The 19,915-nt window shown below is 42.6% G+C and overlaps 1 protein-coding gene across 2 annotated transcripts in view; it reads left to right on the forward strand.

Annotated features, from left to right (window-relative positions):
* Window positions 1-14,906, forward strand: part of PDE3B (phosphodiesterase 3B) — a 177,838-nt gene extending 162,932 nt beyond the window's left edge. For both annotated transcript variants that reach the window (XM_054971440.1, XM_054971441.1), the window contains 2 exons: window positions 13,105-13,351; window positions 13,790-14,906. In XM_054971440.1, coding sequence (XP_054827415.1) covers window positions 13,105-13,351; window positions 13,790-14,010 — 468 coding nt within the window. In that variant the 3' untranslated portion in view covers window positions 14,011-14,906. The remainder of the gene's footprint in view (window positions 1-13,104; window positions 13,352-13,789) is intronic.
* The last annotated feature ends 5,009 nt before the right edge of the window (window positions 14,907-19,915 follow it).

Consider the following 19,915-nt stretch of genomic DNA (forward strand, 5'->3'; position numbering starts at 1 on the left):
AAATCACCTATTACATCACGATTGTGGGGGCTTATCAAATATTTTTATGGAACAGGATGGCAACATTTAATGACAAATTACCCAAAGATCAAAGACTCTTGGCCAAGGTCATCCAGGAGGAGGCAATTAAGTTCTCTAAACAACATAAATATAAGGCGGAATGTGACAGACTCCTCCACTAGGACTCTGGCATCCGCTGTAGTTCTACAAAGGCATGCATGGTTCCTCTCAACAGCACTACCCATGGAGACAAAAGAAACAAAGTTGAAGACCTACCATTTGAAGGCCAAACTCTCTTCTCTCTCAAAACAGACAAGTATTTATCACAAAAAAGGAGGACAGACAGACTGCGAGGTCATATGGAGTCCTGCCTCCCAAACAGCTGTCTACCCAGTACCAACAATATAGACAACAACAACAACAACAACCCTATAGGAACCATTTTTACAGATACCAACCTTACCAGTATCCATTCAACTGTCAGTCTCGTTCTCAACAAGGAAATTACCAATAGCAAAGACCACCTCAAAAGATGTTAGTATATCCATCACAACTGATGCATCCAACCATCAGTCTCATTCTCAACAGGGAAATTACCAAAGGTGAAAACTACCTCAAAAGCAAAAGCAGAGCCACAGTCCCTCGAATAACAAGGATATGGCTCAACATGGCAAAGAATTCTGAATAGAGCCGGAGCGCCCCATAGTATTTGGGGACAGGCTTTCTGCTTTTCTGCCACAGGGGCAATTAATCACTTCAGATAGTTGGGTTCTTAGTATACTTGAAGTTGGATTTAAAATTTAGTGTAACCGTATACTGACCCTGTGTCTCCCTTATAATCTTAACCAAACCTCATCACCAGAATCAGGAACTAAACTTCCTGTTACAGAAAGGGGCTTTTCAACAAGTTCCTAGACATGAATCCCAATGGGGATTTTATTCCAGATTCTTTTTGGTCCAAAAAGGTCAGGGGGGCTAAGATTCATACGGGATTTGAGAAATCTGAACAAATTGGTTGGAGTAAGAAAGTTTAGGATGGTCACTTTTAACATGGTCCTTCAACTGCTTCCACCTATCTCGTGGTTCACAGTTACTGACCTGAAGGACGTGTATTTCCATGTGTTCATTCATCCTTTATATAGAAAGTTTCTGAGATTTTCCCTTAATAGAGAGGTGTACAAATACCAGGTTCTACCTTTTGGACTGGCAACAGCACCCAGAATCTTTACAAAATGTGTGACCCCTGTGGTAGCATTCTTAAGCATTCTTAAGGACCTTGAGTCCATATACCCCTACCTTGACGATTGGCTAGTTTAGCACAATCCGAAGAGGACTTGCAGCAACAGATAGGGATTATTGTCGAAACATGACAAAAAACTGGTTTTGTTATAAATTTCAAAAAAACTCACCTATACCCAAGCAGGAGTCCAGTTCATAGGCACAATCATGGATGGTTCAAGGAATAAAGCATTTCTTCCCCTAGAGAGAGCAAAGAAGATAAAATACATGGTTGGATTATTCACTAGACAAAGATTCCAATCATCCGCTCTCATACAAACACTCTTGGGTTTCATGGCAGCCACCACAGCGGTGGTCCCATTAGCCAGAGTTCATATGTGGAGACTCCCGTTATGGTTCTTGTTGGTTTTCTGCTCAACATTACACCCTCAGAAAAAAAAAGTTTACTATACCCAGAGCAGTAATTAGGTTACTTACCTGGTGGACCCAGGACTCTCTCCTTTTAGAAGGCATGAGTTTTGAGTCAATATATCCATCACAACTGATGCATCCACATTAGATTGGGGGGCATGTTGTGGTGACAGGCTCGCACACGGGCTATGGCAAAGTGGGGAAAAGGTGCTATACATAATGTATTAGAGCTATGAGCCATACGTTATGCACTTACCTCATTTTCAGATATTGTGATGGGAATGTCCAAATACTTACCGACAAATCAACAGCAATGTTCTACAGCCAAACATTTTTTGAGGGGGTTGCAAAATATGTTCTCTACAGTAACTAAGATTGTACCTCAATGGTCCCTATACCTGGTCCTTGCCAAAGTGATGCACCTTTGGCTACATGTTATTTGAGGTACCTAGCTATGAACGTGATTTTTAAATAGCAATTACTTCTGTAAGAAGGGTAAGTGAGATGGCAGCTCTATGTACTAACACATCCTTCATGAAAATACACAAAGAAAAGATAGTGCTAAGACTTAGTGTAGAGTTCTTACCCAAAGTGGTCACAAAGTTCCATACTTCACAAGAGATTATATTACCAGTATTTTTCCCTTCACCAACGTCAGAGGCTGAGAAGATGTTACATGCCTTAGATGTCCGTAGTGCACTCTTGTTCTATTTAGACCGCACAACATCGTTCCAACTGGATGACCAGTTGTTCATATGTTACACAGGACCTAAGAAAGGAAAAAAGGCCACATCGCAGACTATTGCTAGATGAGTAATTCAAGCAATCAAAGTGTTACAAAAATGCTAATTTACCTTGCCTTTTAGAAATCCATGCTCAATCCATCAGGTCAGCTGCTCTTTTGAAAGCAGTGCCACTCCAGGAAATCTGCAGAGCAGCCACATGGGCATCACCAGATACATTCATCAGACACTATGCATTGGACATAGCCAACAGGAGAGAGGCAACAGTGGGCCAAGCAGTGCTCCAATCGTTGTTCCAGTGAGAACCTGCACTCCACCATGGTAAGTGGCTTGTGAATCTCACATGTGGGACTGCACAAAAAGACTGACATTGAAAACAATGTTACACTTAACTGTAATTGTTGTTCATTGAGGTCTTCTGTGCAGGCACACATACCCTCCCTCCTGCCCCTCTAGGTTCTCTTCATTAATTTGGAGAAGTTGGTGCCCAGAAGGAACTGAGGGTAGGGGCATCATCTCCACAGAGGGTGAGCGTTTCAGATGGGAAATGCTCATGCATGTGCTCTGGGGAGACAGACACCCCTTAGTAGATTTTAAAGCTGTAGAATCCGCCATTCGGCAGGCCTATGCATGCGCAGTCCCATGTGTACCTGCACAGAAGACCTCAAAGAACAACAGTTACAGATAAGTGCAACACTGTTTCCCCCTGACACAAGAGGCTGTTCTGTTGGCATACATTGAAATAGGTTTTTCACTGGTGGAAGATCCTCTTAGGTTAAAGGATGTTTCCTTGCAGCAGTGTTAGTCTTCAAATTGCTTATGCTGTATTTCAGCGTTTCTTCAACTCTGTATTGGATTTCTGCTGGCTCTATATCTTTACAAATTCGTCCTATTACATTGCTTATTGAAATGTCTTTGAAATTGTCTGTGCTTACTAACATTGTGTAATCTGCCTTGAGTGTGTAAGAAAGGTGGACTATAAATGACATAAATAAATAGAATAAATAAATTCTGTGAGTATACCTTTGTCTCAGCATAACTGTAAGCTCATTTTCGATCTTCTGTGTAGTTCCACATGGGACTGCATGTGCAAAAGCCTCCCAATCTGTAGGTTCTATAGCTAAAATTCCTCTAGGGGGCATCTGTCCCTTGCCAGAGCGTAGGCCCAGATTGTTTTTGCCAAAACAGCCCACTCTCTAGAACAAGTGACACCCCTGACCCTCAGTTCCTCTTTTGCCGCCAGTTGGAGAGGTTCTTCTTAATGATCTTCCATCAGTTTCATTCTTCACCTAAACAAAAAGGAGAGACAGAGAGGATCAGAATGGCTGAAAAAGCCTTATTTTAAAAATGCACTCAGTGCAATACAAAAATGACTAAAACCGACGGGCACTCTCTTTGCCTCAGCTGCTTGGGAGAGGGACATAATGTTAGATCATGCAAACACTGTCCAAGTTTCATTCCTAAGGCCAGGGCAGAAAGAGCATACCAGGCTCAAGGCTACTTTATGAGAATGGGCATTGTCAGCCTTGAGTAGCCCATCTACTAAATTGTCTAAGTCCTCTGCCCTCACAGAGCTTGCTGATTGACCGGATCTGACATCACCAGTCGTCATGCTCTAGAGGCTTTAAGCCCCTTGGATCTGACCCTAGCATCTCAGATTTGGAAACACCACTTGACCTCAAGTACACAGAGTTCATCAGAATTGACTCCATCTTCGATCCGCCTATTGGCTTCGGACACCCAAACCATTCAGATCTGGCAACATCATAGGTCTAAGTTCCTGCTCAGCTTATTCCTTAGAAAAGGAAGGGGAATTACCTCAAGAACCCTCTTACATAGCCGTTAGAGGGCATGGGCAAATTTCACACTAGAGCTGCTGTGCACACCAATATCCAGCATGTTATCAAGGAGTATTTCCACTTTCAGGAGTCGACTGGGGTGAACCCTACAGAGCAGAATCTGTAGGATTCACACCCAATCTTACACAATCTAGAGAGCACCATTGACAGCATTCCAAAGTCATCCACGGCATTTCATTTTCCTGAATCAGACCCAGAGCCCTACTTGGGGGAGCAGAGCCCAAGACTACCATCTGAACCATCATCAGATTAGGCTGTGGGAGTTTGGGAACCTGTTTCTCCCATGGATGACTTTCGACTCTATGCTGAGCTGATGCTCTGAATGGCAAAATCCTTAGACATAAACTTGGTTTCTTCTGAGCCAAGACCCAAGGACAAAATACTGCAACATCTCTATTCTGGGAACCCAGCCAACATCGCATTCCCCATGATCGAGGGGTTCATAGATTTGATGTCTGCACTTTGCCAAAAACAAAGAAGGCTGAAGGGATTTATAAGATCAAGGAAGTTAAATTTCCCTTTCTATTTACCCATCGTTCTCCATCACATTAGTTACAGAGGAGATGCAATCAAGACAAAGGCAAGGTCGCCATTGTACACCTGCTGACAGAGATGGAAAGAAGCTGGATAGCCTGGAATGAAGGCCTGAGGCCCTCAACATAAAAATGGCTAATTATGCTGCTGTTATGGGTGCTTACCAGATATACCTTTGGAATAAAATGGTGGTGTATAATGCACATCTGTCAGAGGACCAGAAGGTACTAGTCTAAGTGATTCAAGAAGAGGCAATCAAACTTCCAAAGCAGCAGATAAATGCAGGAAGGCACATGACTGATTCTTCCACCAGGGCTCTAGCATCAGCACTAGTTCTTCAGAGGCATGCAAGGCTCTGGTCCACGGCTCCACCTATTCAGATAAGAGGCAGGATGAAAGATTTACCATTTGAGGGAGCGACATTATTCTCTTCAAAAACTGATGAATATTTGTCCCCAAAATGGAAGGATCAGCAAACTGCAAGATCCTATGGAGAGTTACCACCCTCTCAGCAATCAAGTTCTTAACCTTTCTGAAGACAGCAACAACAACAACAGTACAGAGGTCGCTACTCCAAATACCAACCTTACCAGCAACAGTATCCTTGCAATTGCCCAACATCTACCGGCCAAGGGAAGTATCAGAGACGTAAGCCCACTCATAAGTCGAGAGAAGGTGTTTCTTTAACAGAGAGCAAGGATCTGAGCCAAAGTCAGAAGCAATTCTGACTAACGCAGGAGAAACCGATTGTTTTTGGTGATAATCTAACCCACTTTTATGCAGCCTGGGCTTTCATCACTACAGATGTTTGGATATTAGAAGTTATCAAGAGTGGTTATAAAATTGGACTTAACAGTTCCCCGTATCAGAGTCTTCTTCGTAGACCTATTCAAGATACGTTACTTAGGTTGGCAAAAGAGTTGTGAGCTCTGCTAGAGAAGGGAGTGATACAACAAGTATCAGTATCTGAACCTAAACTGGGACTTTACTCAAGGTTTTTCTTAGTCCAGAAGAAGGATGGGGTGTTTCAACCCATATTATACCTGATGGACTTGAATAAGTTGGTTGGAATGCATAAATTTAGAATGGTAACGCTCAATATGATATTGCAGTTGCTACCCCATGATTCTTGGTTTGCAGTCTTGGACCTTAAATATGCTTATTTTCTATTTCTCTCCATACATCCCACAGGAAAAAATTAAGATTTCAGTTTGGGAAGACCACATACCAGGTCCTACCATTCGGACTAGCTCTAGTCCCGAGAGAATTTACCAAGTGCATGCTATAGTAGTTGCACACCTGAGAACTAGAGGTTGTTCTGTTTACCTGTATCTGGATGATTGTTTTCTGCCCATTCTAAAGAGGCCTTACCAGATCATATAAACCTGGCTTTGAGAGGTGTCAATGCTTGGGGTTAATTATTAATTTTAAAAAATCCAACCTCCACCCCTCTAGAAAAGTGCTATTTTTGGTTCATTATGTTAAATTGTGGGTTCAGAGTCCACATAGTTCAACAGCTCTTTATTCAACAGGAACAACAGACAACTTTGAGGTGGCAACACACTCATATATATCCACAACTTCAATCTCAAACCACTCCCCAATATCTCAACACCCAATAGGTGTTGGGGCTGTATACCCAAGCACCCTGTTAGTGATTTTGCTCTGATATTGGGGCTGCATACCCAATCAGAGATCTCACCTTCGTCGCTAGTGTAAAATTGTGGGTTCAGAGTCCACGTAGTTCAACAGCTCTTTATTCAGCAGGAACAACAGAGGCGGCACTCCCCAATATCTCAACACCCAATAGGAATGCACAGAACAGGAACCCTTCATTTGCATTTAACTATATACATTATAACTTATTTACAGCTCAGTGATTGGTCTTTATCTTGCCACCCTGATTGGCTGCTATCCGCACTTAGCAGCCAATGATAGTGTAGGTTTCAGTTCCCTTGCTTAAGTTAGAGTTCGACCAATACATTACACTCCTCCCCCCTAAGTCAAAACTGACCCTCTAACAAATATATTCTTTCAGGTGGCGGGGAGGAGTCCAAACCCACTGGGAACAGCGCACAGCCATTGGAGGCGAAGGACAATTTGTGCGGCAATGGGGGCAGTGTTGGCGTCGTGGTTGGCCCGCTACTCAATTCCGCTCGGTTCTCAGGGGTAGTACTTGCCTCTGCACCCTGTGGGCTTAGTGTCTGTGAACCCCACAGCACGATTGCACTGTCCGTTCCTTGTACTGCGGCGTCTTCCAGAACACTAGGCGTTGGCACGCTCTCAGGCCCCGTTGTTCTTGCCGGCCATCTGCATCGGAGCTGGTCTACGTGTCGTCGCAGCCTCCTGCCATCAGCCATGACAATGGCGTATGATACTAGTCCCGTTGCTTTGTCTACGGGCGCTGGTACCCACGGTAGACTTCCGCTGTAGTTGCAGGCATAAACGAGATCTCCTGGCTGGAAGGTTCTCACCTCTCCTTCTGGCATGGGCCTTTCCTCGGGCAATAGGTCGGGGTGCAGTCTGTCGAGAGTTATGGTGAGCTTCCTGTTCATCAGGAGCTCAGTGGGGCTACAGCCTGTCGTGGAATGCGGCATGATGTGCTGCTGTAACAGGAACGCAGCAAATCGCGACTGCCAGTCCCCTTGATTGATTCACCGGACGCTGTTCTTGGTTGTCTGCACCATCTGTTCTGCCTGCCCATTGGCGGAAGGGTGGAACAGGGCGGATGTGACTTGCCTGATGCTGTTGTTAGCCAAGAACTGCCGGAATTCAGCTGCTGTGAATTGTGCCCCGTTATCCGATACTAAGGTGTCGGGCAATCTGTGTGTTGCAAACAGCCGACGTAGGGCCCGAATGACCACAGTGGTAGTCATCGTGGAGACAGGGACAACCTCTAGCCACTTTGAGTATGAGTCCATGATTATCAGAAAAATTTGTCCCTGAAATGGTCCGGCAAAATCAAGGTGGAGTCTGGACCAGGGAGCTCTTGCTGACTCCCAGGGATGCACTGAAGCCTGTGCTGGAGCTGGATGTGTTTCTTGGCATGGCTGACAGGCGTGGACCCACTCCTCGATAGCCCTATCCATGCTTGGCCACCAGACGTAACTGTGGGCCAGTGCCTTCATGCGCACTATACCTGGGTGTCCACTGTGTAGCGCCTCAAGCACTTCTCGCAGTTTGCTTGGGACTACAACTCGATCTCCCCACAGCAGACAGCCTTTGTGTACCGAAAGTTCATGTTGTCTGATGGAGAACGGCTGGAACTTCTCGGCCAGATGGCCAGATAGCCACCCCCTCCACATCCAGTTGAGTACGCGGGCAAGGGTGCGGTCTTTAGTAGAGTGTGCCACGACATCAGAGGCTCTGAGTGGTGGACTCGGCAAGTCCTCCAGCAGCATGATGTGATGAGCCAGAGATGGGTCAGTTCCCAGGTCGGGCAGTGGCAGGTGGCTCAGGGTGTCGGCGTGTCCCATCGCTTTACCTGGCCGGTGCTGTAAATCGTAGGAGTAGGCAGACATGAACACTGTCCACCGCAGAATCCTGGGCGAAAGGATTTAGCACGTTTGCTTGTCCGGAGTGAGCAACCCCAGGAGCAGTTTGTGGTCGGTAGCGATGAGGAATTTCTGGCTGTATAGGTAATCATGGAACTTTTTTACACCGGCTACAATCACCAGAGCTTCCTTGTCTATTTGGGCATAGTTCCACTCTGCAGCTGACAAGGTTCTTGAGAAGTAGGCTATGGGCGCTTCTTGCCCGGTGGGCAGTCTGTGGCTTAGGACAGCTCCAATGCCATACGGGGAGGTGTCGCAGTCGAGTACAAGCAGTTTTTTCTCATCAAAGTGTGTCAGCCTGCTTTTGGACGACAGTAGCACTTTTACCGCTTAGAATGCCGCTGTTTCTCTTCTGCCCCACCCCCAGGGGGTGGAGGAATCAAAGAGGCGGTGCAGGGGCTCTGCGACTGACGCCTTATGTGGCAAGAAGGCGTGATAGAAATTTAGGAGGCCCAGGAAGGATTGTAGTTCCTTCTTTGATCGTGGAGGAGGAGCCCTGTTGATGGCCCGCACCTTTGCTGGTGTGGGAGGTTGTAATGCTTGCATGGATGGTTCCCTGGTCTGTGCTACCTCAGCGTGGCACAGGGTGAGCGTGTGGCAGTCATTCTTGTGGGTAGATGCCTTTTTGTAGACTGGCGATGACATGCGGCTTGACTTGGGCAATCCGACTCAGTTCTTGGCGGAGCGGCAGGCACGAGCAATGTGCCCCGATTTTCCGCAGTTCCGGCACTGTGCGTCCCGGAACCGCCATGATTTCCTCCAGTGGGATCCTCCACAGCTTGCACAAGGGGTGCCCTGAAATGTTGGGGGTCCCCCTCATTTCTTGTCCTGGAACTTAGTTCGCAGTACTTCCTCCTCGTCATCCTCTGATGAAGGCAGATCCTCAATGCAACCCTGATGTACTAGTTTGGACTTGCGAGACGGTGGTGGAGTGCGCGACTGCCGGACCTCCCTTGCAGATTGTTCTGCAGCTTCAGCAGCGATGGCCTCATCATATGCCATCTTGAAGGTCAGGTCTTTTTTCACAAATAGTCGCCTTTGGAGCGTTTCGTCCCGAAGACCACGCACCAACCTGTCACGAAGTGCCATCTTGAGGTCAGGGAAGTTGCATTGTCTAGCTGCCTGTCAGAGGGCTGTGTCAAATGCCGCTATCAATTCACCTTGCGCCTGATCTCGCTTATAGAACGCATGTCTGCAGGCTATCTCGGATGGCTGTGGTGAGAAGTGTTCCTTGAGTTTGTGTTTTATCATGTCGAATGCTGTACTATGAAGCAAGGCTGGCGCCACTAGTGCCTGCGCTATGTCAAATGTGGAATGCCTATACATGCTGAAGAATGTCGTTCTTGTGAGATCTGTGTCGTCAATCTTGTTCACCTCAAGGTAGAATTCGAACCGGGTAATGTAGGATTCCCAGTCCTCGGCTGTTAAGTTGAATGGCTCCAAGTGGCCCTTAGTGGCCATGTCTGCCCTCTGGACGAAGTGAGCGTATGCAAGATGGGTGAGGTGATGATTCCTCACCGGCAAGTGATTTGCTATTTTTCTCGGGCCTTCCTTCCCAAGCTTAATATTTCTGCTCAGGTCTCGGGGCTGTATACCCAAGCACCCTGTTAGTGATTTTGCTCTGATATTGGGGCTGCATACCCAATCAGAGATCTCACCTTCGTCGCTAGTGTAAAATTGTGGGTTCAGAGTCCACATAGTTCAACAGCTCTTTATTCAGCAGGAACAATAGACAACTTTGAGGCAGCAACACACTTATATATATCCACAACTTCAATCTCAAACCACTCCCCAATATCTCAACACCCAATAGGAATGCACAGAACAGGAACCCTTCATTTGCATTTAACTATGTACATTATAACTTATTTACAGCTCAGTGATTGGTCTTTATCTTGCCACCCTGATTGGCTGCTATCCGCACTTAGCAGCCAATGATAGTGTAGGCTTCAGTTCCCTTGCTTAAGTTGGAGTTCGACCAATACATTACACATTACTAGACTGCTCTTTAAATAAGGATTTTCTCCCACTGGAGAGAGCACAAAAACTCAAGACAATAGTCAAATCTGTGATAAACTGTAGATTCCAATCAGCTCTGAAAATTCAGATGCTTCTTGGACTGATGGCTGCAACTACAGCAGTAATTCTCCTAGCAAGACTGCATATGAGAAGCTTACAACTATGGTTTTTATCTGTCCACAATCCCTCGATACACTCACAGAACAGAAAGTATTCCGTTCCCAGAGCAGTGGTTAAGTAGCTATGCTGCTAGTTGCTAGATCCCCATCTATTTAAAGGGGCTTGGTTTAGTTATCCAAAAATCAAAGCCATGGTTACTACAGATGCTTTGATGGAAGGTTGCGGGGCACACTGTGACTATCTCACAACCCACAATACTTGGTTGAAGGGTGAGAGAAGTTTACATATCAGTGTGTTAGAAATGAGAGCAGTTCGTTACATGTTTATCTTCTTGGCAGATATCATGCAAAACAAACATGTCCAAATACTTACGGACAACTGTACCACCATGTTCTATATAAACAAGCAGGGAGGCACTGCTTCCAGAACTCTTTGGAATCCATGTTGATCTGGTATTAGGCAGTGCAATACAATGTCTCCCTCTAAGCCATCCACATTCCAGGGACATCCAATCTCATTGCAGACAGGCTGAGCAGGTTACGTTTTCCCACTCACAAGTAGTCACTGAAGGAGTCATGTATATGGCCAATTTTCAGACAATGAGAATTCCCAGACATAGACATGTTTGCGACATTGGAAAACAGAAAGGCTCCATTGTTATGTTCCAGAGAGGGAATGGACTCAGGGTCCCTAGGAAATGCTTTTCAATTAACATCAAGATGCCCTCCCATACCTATCGTACCTCGCACTATCAGCAAAATACAGATGGAAAGACCAATTGCATAGCAGTAGCACCATTCTGGCCATGTCAGGCATGGTTTCACAGGTTGTTTCTAATGGCCAAGGTCAAATTTTGACACACCATTGGTAACAGATCTCCTACTGTACTAGGATGTGAAGTATCACAATATTCCCAGACTCAGACTGACAGCATGGGCAATTCTGCAGTAGGCAGTCTCCCTCAGGAGGCAGTAGAAGTTATACTGAATGCTAGAAAGCCTAATATTAGGACATCTTATGCCCATAAATAGGATAAATTTGTAGGATCGTCCAAGAGTAGAGGCCTTAATCCATGTATGTGCCCTTTAGCCTTTGTTCTGGAATATTATTTGAATCTTAAACATGCTGGGCTCACTTCATCTTCCATCAAGGTATATCTGGCTGCAATTTCAACATTTCAATCCCCTGTAGACAAAAAGACGGTCTTTTTACATTATATGTCTAAACTGTTTCTGAAGGTCTTCAGAACATGTTTCCTCCAGCAGCTCAAATAGTGCCTCAGTGGTCACTGCAACTGGTATTGGCAACACTGATGATGACTAAGCCATTTGAGCCTCTGGCCACTTGTCCCTTAAGACTCCTTTCGATGAAAGTAGCATTTCTGGTAGCCATCACATACTCCATGAGAGTAACTGAATTAGCGGCACTTCATAAATCCTCTTTTCCTGAAGATCCATGTAGAAAAAGTGGTACTGAGACCTAGCTTAGAATTCTTACAGATGGTAGTTTCCAAATTTCACAACTCCCAGTAGTTAATACTGCCTGCATTTCCCCCCTATCCAACGTCTGATGCAGAGAGGACACTACGTACTGTGGACGTGAGGAGGACTATACTCTTTTATTTAAACCGTACAGCATTGTGTAGATCCAATGTCCAATTTTTTGTTTGTCTGTCATACAGGCCCAAATAAAGGTAAAAAGGCCACTTCTCAAACCAATAGCTAGGCTATTAGGTGTTATGAGCAAACTGACTTACTTTGTCCACTGGAGGTCTATGTCCATTCCACCAGGCCACAGGTGTCTTCAGCACCTCTGCTTAAGGGCATCCCTCTACAAGACATCTGTAGAGCTGCAACATGGACTTCAGCTGATATTTTCATCAGGTGCTACGCCCTAGATAAACATAACAGGAGGGAAGCAGCCATGGATCTTCCTGAATGTCTTGTTGTGGCTCATTCGTTGACCTTATGCAGTGATTTATTATAGGATTATCAGGAAATCTTTATACTTCCAATCCACATACAGCAAGAGGGAAACCTTAGTTTGTATAGAATGGTTTTTGAATACTATAAGTATTAGTCCTGTGTTGAATATGCAGCTCTGCCATTATAGCCATAGTATTCTGTTTGAAGTAGTATTTGGCTTCTCTTAAACTGATCTCTTATTTACAAGAAATCTTTTTACTCTGTATAGACACACTTGTTTCATTAGCTAAATTATATTAGTAGGTATATTACATATAACCTTAGAAAAGATTATCTATAAAAAATATTGGATGAGTTTTGCCATAAACAATGCATACTAGCTCAGTGTATGCCTGCTTTCAGACCATAGCAAAGAGCCCTTTTTAGTACTGATGCCACATGGATAATGTGGCAGGGATCAGCTTTTTATACTCCCTCAAAATCTCTTTGAAATTACTAAATTGCAATGCAGATTTAAAAGGAAATCTCTATTGATGTGTGCTGATGTGAGGCCATACAGAACTAATTACAATTTTAGTTACTTTAGACTTTTTAAATGAAATGCTGTCTGTTTTTGTCTGTTTTTGTTTTGTATTTCAACTATTCCAACTATTATACTGCAGTCCCGTCTGTTCAAATGCATTTTGTGTGTGTTCTGTAGGGAGATGAAGAAGCAAGTCTGGGGTTACCTATTAGCCCTTTTATGGACCGCCATTCTCCTCAACTTGCAAAATTACAAGAATCTTTTATTACTCACATTGTTGGTCCCTTATGTAATTCTTATGATGCAGCTGGCTTGCTCCCAGGCCAGTGGATTGATGAAAAAGAAGATAACATGGAAAGCTCTGAAGATTATAATGCAGAAGAATTATATAGTGAAGATGATGAAATGGAAGATTTTGGCACAAGTAAGACTAAATATTTGTTTGAACTGGATTTGGATTCAGCTACTTACATGATAACAGAACATCAGTATTATGAGTATGTTTGAAGGTTGCTTATTGTACCAAATATTTATGTCCCTCCTCCCCTGCTACTACTAGTTGTTTCTACCGCTGTCTCTCATTCCAACATTGCCACAAAGCTTGTCATTTTTCTACTAGCTTATTGGCCATTCACCCCTTTTCTTAGCCTACCCTGTTCCTTACTTAACCAACTAAAATAACAATTGAAGGCATATACGTAGTCTCATTCAGGTGGATTTAGTAGTAGCATTCAGGTTGAAATAAAAACTTTTTTTTTTTTTGCAGAACATTCATTTAACATGTGTTACCACATCATGAAATGGGGAAATGGCTTATTTGGGATGAGGTTTTGAAAGCTGATGTTCTCCTTCCTTTTTTCAGAACTTGGAAGAAAAAACAGACAGCAAATATTTTGTCAGCTAATGTACCATTTGAATGAAAATCACAAAATATGGAAGAAAAAGACTGAAGAAGAAGAGCTAAATAAATCTGAAGAGGGCAAACAGTCAGAGCACACATCCTTATGTAATACAGATGAAATTCAAGTTATTGAAGAAGCAGATGAAGAAGATGAGCGACATCAAGAAGAAAGAACATTCTAAGACAATTTCAGAATGTTATACAGTATGGCTCCAGAAAGAATATATTTTCTCAAGACTGATACAGTTGATAAAACTAAGAAAAGTACGATAACTGTGAGGAGACATTTATTTCTGTGGCAGAATGCCACTCCTATGCACTTTTCCTACCCAGAGTTCAAAAACTTCATTTAGAAATTTACTGAACATTGAATTCTACAGTACAAAGATTTCATACTCAACCTGGTATTCAAATGCCGTTTTGCTGGCTTTCTGAAAACAGCTGTTTATTGCTGAAGTGGTATTACAGTTTTTCAAAGAAAAAATCAGACTCAGTTACCAAAGTCAACAGAATAGTTTGCTTATAGGAACTATGTGGTTAAATATTTTAAATGTTCTGGAATTTGTATTTTATTTTTAATGTGAATTTCAAAATCACTGTGCCTATTTATTAGTATTAATGTTGCAGGTCAAACTTGTTTGGTTTGCAGTAGTTTTCTTAATGCAGTTATCTTGGATTAATTTAACCATTTGGTAACTACACCCAGAATAACTGAACTTTGTGGTCAAAATTAAATCCCATGAGCATCTGTTTGATGCTTTTAACTGTGGTGCATAACCTGCCATTTTATTTTCATGAAAATGTTCAGGTTTGCAGTGAGTATGCAGGTTAGCTGACTAAATATACACCTGTTGCCTTTTTCCTGTTGTTCTGTAATAGATCATAAAAGCTGTTTCTCAATTTCATAATGAAGGGATTCTGTTATTTTAATCAATAATGTCCTATGTTCCATTCTTACTCAGGATTCATGTTAACATGACACAACAGCTTTTGTATTTACAATACTGTGTTAATGTAAGAAGTTCAGTTTTTTTAAAAAAGAACTCTTTCTTTGTACATAAACTTTAAGAAGAATTAATATTATTTTCTATAAATGACTGTTGTTTCTCAAAGTTAAGTACACATTTCCCCTCTCTTCACAAAACATTCAGCAGTACTATAAAAACGTTTATAGTAGCAATATCTATAATATTTATTTATTTACCTAATTTATACCTTTTAAACCCTTATTTATACTTTTCTCCCCAATGGGGGCCCAAAGGAGCTTACTTTGTTCTCCTCTTCTTCATTTTATCCTCACAACAAATCCTGTGTGGTATGTTAGGCTGAGAGTATGTGACTGTCAAGACAAGAGGTCACCCAGCAAGCTTCTGCTCTAATCATTACACCATGCTGGACCTGATTTTTTTAGCCTGAAAAAAGGTATATTATTGTAGCTCTGTTAAATCTCAATCACATGTCCCACATTGTGTTTTGCCAATTTCACTTTCATTGTATAGAAAACATATTGTAGTGGAGAGTAGCAGGTTGGCAGGTTTTGCTTGTCACTTATTTGTGTTTATTCAGCCCATAGTTTGTCTCATCTGAATTAGTGGTTCTCATTAAATTACATGACACCAGGTCAATGAGATCCAGTCAGCAAGAGAGAGAAACAGTGGCAAATACCCCTATACCAAATCTAGATTGTTATCTTGGAGTAAGCAGCCTGCTGTAATGGGTTCCCTGAAGGCACTCCTTTACTTTCCCCCCACACAGTTCAATGACTGCCTTACACTTATAAAAAAAACATTAAAAGTTGTGCTTGAAAAACTATTGTGATGAAGCCAAAATTTGCTCTTGCCTTGAAACATTAAATGCTAGGATTGTACAATTGAATATTGCCAACCCAATAAAATGCCCAGTCTTCCCAGGATTTCATTGGAAATATCCAATACCATGAATGCCCCTCCCCCATTATTCCCAATTCAGACATTTCTTATTGGTGAAGACCTGGAGTCTGTAGGCCATATCTACAGTCTGTAGAAAATAATAGCTCTTTAAAGTCCCCTCCACCAAGGCAGCAAAAGCAAAGAGGGAAGAATGGAGAGAGGAAGCCTGTGCTTCAGTAGCTACAGTCATGTATTGTTCAACAGGTGATGTTTCCATATTAAGTGAGTGGGTTGTTAATCTGCACTTTGCTGGTTCTAATCTCACCACTGCCACAAGTTTAGTAGGTGGCTTTGAGTAACAGCCACATCTCTATAAATAAAGCAGTTGCTGTTACTGTGACTACAGAGCTCTGAATTCTTCAGTCTAGATGGACAACAGTCTATGGGAAAGAACAGGCTTGTCGAAATCTTTCAATTCATTTGTCTGTCATTGTTGATTTATTCTACGAGAGAAAGTAAAACTTTAGTTTGCTGCTTTGTCCACCACTTTTTTTTCACATCTGTGTTGCGTTATAGGCTCGAAAGACCTATGATCTTCCCCACCTGTTCTCTCAGGGGAGGTTCCCTGTCCTCCAGTTAATTGAATCAGTCAATTCAATATTCTCCCAAGACAGAAAAATGGGTGTTTTGACTGCTTCTTACTTGTTAGGGAGGATAGATGAAAAAGCCTATTTCAGATCTAGGTGATCTATTTTTGTGAACTGTAGTCTTTATAATTTTGCTTGGCTTCCTTATTCATACATCTTTCTACTCTTTTTGCAGAGAGTCCCTCTGCTGTTGTGGATGCAAACTGCTAATGGCAGAATTCCAATGCCCCCTTTCTGTTTGGGGTTAGGCCTTGGCTACCAGTGAAGTGTGATATCATGACAGAATTTGGTCTTTGGTTTAAATTTCACATGATACCCAGATTTGTTTTCTTCTTTCCAAGCTGGAGCATATGTGCACCACTCCTGTGCTCTTAGCTCTGTATTTTTCCCATGGAACTGTTTTAATGCTATGCTTCTGGAAGTTAGTGCCATCTCAGGGATTGTCCCTGCAGCATGGGAGCCCTGCTGTGAGTGTGTGTCTCCAGATGATTCCTGGTCTTCTGCAAAATGAGTTTGTCATACTACAATTACCTTCACCTAGAACACGAGACATACCTTACTTTGTGTTGTCTTTTGTTTTAATGCAAATCTTTTAAGTTGTTGTGCAATGCATTACAATTATGCTTTCCTCAACTAACTGGAGCCAACTCCTAGATACTCTGATTGGAGTCATCAACTATTTGGCCTTCCCACACATTGTGACAGTCTATGTGTGATAGATTTCAATTTTTAAAAGCTCAGAAGTGCTGTACAAACAGCTGAAGGACTGTAAAGGGTTAATGCTTCACAAAAACATGGAGCTTTGAGTGACAGACTACTGTAAGGAATCTAATTCGGTAGCATGAACTGAACAGAGAAAGACTTCTGAACTGGGTGCTTGGCAGAAAGGAGTCTGATTTCAGCCCTAGCTGAGAGGGGTGGGGTACTGACAGTTTCATGATTCAGCCCTGACTGAAAGCAGTTGAACACAGAGAGGAGAACTGGGGGAAAGTTGGCATGGAAGTTTGGGAAGTAGGAGCAGACTCTCATTTGGGCCAACGAGAGGATAGATCTTCTAGTGAGAGGAGCATTTCCCTACCCACACAGGGAGTTAGCTCTGAAGAGTGAAGAGATCCCTGGTCTGGTGTGGTTAGAAACTGACTTTGCAGAACTTAAAGTTCAGTTAAAAATGGAAGACGAGTACAGGACTTCTGGTTTGGGATTAATGGCGATCTGAAGGAGCCTAGAGATCTGGGCTATCCGAGGCACTGTTTTTTTGGAAAGCGGGGCGCTTGAACGCCTGCTGCCGACCCAACTTCAGGGAGAAGTTGGGCTTGAACGCTATGCAACCCTGAGAGAGTGTGATCTCGGGGGGGGGGTCTGAATCAAGGATTCTCCCCACCACCTTGAGGTCCCCTTGGAGAAGGGCGAGCTACTATCTCTGCAGTACCTCAGGAGTCATTCAATTGGCTTAAGATTGTCAGAAACCAAGCTTCAGTAACAGCTCTAACCAAATATACGCAAAGGAAACAGCACAGACAACCTGCAGAATCATCGCAAGGTAAAGATCATTATTGAACTTTGCAAATTAAAATGGCAGTGAAAAGACCAAGATAAAAATTTCAAAAGGACAGAATTTAATAGAGTAAACGACAAGGAACAATTGTTGAGTAAAAATGTTGGGCGCTGGTGAAGTTTTAAGGACTAAAAAAAGTGAAAAGAAATATTGTTTATACATACTTGCGGTTAGAAGAGAGATAGCCAGTGTGAGAGAGGAGGTGTGGACTAGGGGAAACATTGCGAGACGGGAAGTAAACAGGCGAGGAGACAACTTGATGCCTAGAGATGACAGCAGAGGGCAGGAAGCAAGAAGACCAACTGGAAGAAGGAGGAAAACAAAGGAAACACTGGAGAGGCTACAAGGATTACAGGAACAGGAAGCACGCCATTTTAAGTGAGGTATGAAGCGAAGCCAGTAACCATAGAGAAGTGGTAGAGAAACCATAGAGAAAAAACACCCGACATTTTGGAATTAAGAGAAACTATTTTTAATTGCCAAATAAGAGACATTTAAATATATTGAAAGAAGAGAAGAACAAAAGAAGTCAAAACGGATTTAAGGAAAAGAGCAGATACATGGGGAGGCACGAAGCCGAGTCCCACGATGGCTGGAAAAAAAGCAGATAAAGAATGGCAAGCCTCAGTAGATGCAGCGATTGAAGGATTAGAAAAAAAAGTCACGGAGAACCACAAAGAACTGCTGCAAAAATGCAGGAAATGCTTGCAAAAGATCTAAAAGATATGAAAGATACTATTAAGGCGGAAGTAGCGGGACTGGCAAAAAATATTGACGGAATAAAAAAGGAATTGCAAGCAACTAACAACAAAGTTGAAGACGTAGAACAAAAGACTAAGGATATAGTAGTGAATATAAAGCAGGAAAATCAAGTGATGCAAGAAAGAATGGCATTGATGGAATGTAAGGCGACCGAGAGGCAACTAAGATTTTGGGGCGTGCAGGAATCGGATACACAAACTGTACAGGAACAAATGACAGAAATTTTGGCAGAATTCCTAGATAAAGAAACAGAGAAAATAACAGCAAATATGGATCTAGTATACAGAATTAATTCAGCTTATGCACAACAAAAGAAGATACCAAGAGATATTATTGTGCAGTTAGTAACAAAAAGAATGAAAGAGGAAATTATTAAAAGGCACTTTGAAGATCCCTTAACAGTGGAGGGAAACAGAATCAAGATAATGAAAGAGATGCCAAAAAGGATTCTCCAAGAAAGGAAAAAATATGGAGAGTTGACCCAGAAACTAAGAGAAAAGGACATTAGATACAGATGGGAGATACCAGAAGGACTAAGTTTCTACTATAAAGCTTTGAGAGTCACTATCAAGACGAGAGCAAATGGAAAAGTTTTTTGAGGAAAATGTGGAGGATTTTCCCAGACCATTAAGAATGTAACATAATGGAATACAAACTACTATCGTGGAATGTAAATGGACTCAACTCACCCCAAAAGAGAAAAACAATTTTTCTTTGGCTAAAAAAACAAAATTGCAATATAATTTGTTTACAAGAGACACATATTAAGGATCAAGATATTAAATATTTAAAAAATAAACAATTAGGAAAATAATATATAACATCGTCCAAGCAAAAGAAAAAAGGAGTAGTAATCTATATTAAAGAGGCTATAGACTCTAAATTAATTTTTCAAGATCAAAATGGAAGGTATGTGGTTGTGGAAATTAATGTAAATGCTAACAAAACATTGATAATAGGTCTTTATGCACCCCATGGTGCAAAAGACCAGTTTTTCAGAGAAATAATGGACAAATTGGATCAAGACTCATATGACCAGATGATAATGGCTAGAGACTTCAATGGTGTTGTGGATTTACAAATAGATAGAAACATAAAGGGAGGTGTCCGGGGTCTGAGCCCCAGCCCCCAGACTTGACAAGAGGGAACAGCAGGGGACAAAAGGGTGGCAGCAACCCCACCCCCAAGCCGGCAACCAGGGCCAGAACCTACCTACTCCAGGGGGAAGGGGTAAAAGGCCAGAACCTCAGAGGGG

This window comes from Eublepharis macularius, chromosome 2, assembly GCF_028583425.1.
Source record: "Eublepharis macularius isolate TG4126 chromosome 2, MPM_Emac_v1.0, whole genome shotgun sequence".
Lineage (NCBI taxonomy): Eukaryota > Metazoa > Chordata > Lepidosauria > Squamata > Eublepharidae > Eublepharis > Eublepharis macularius.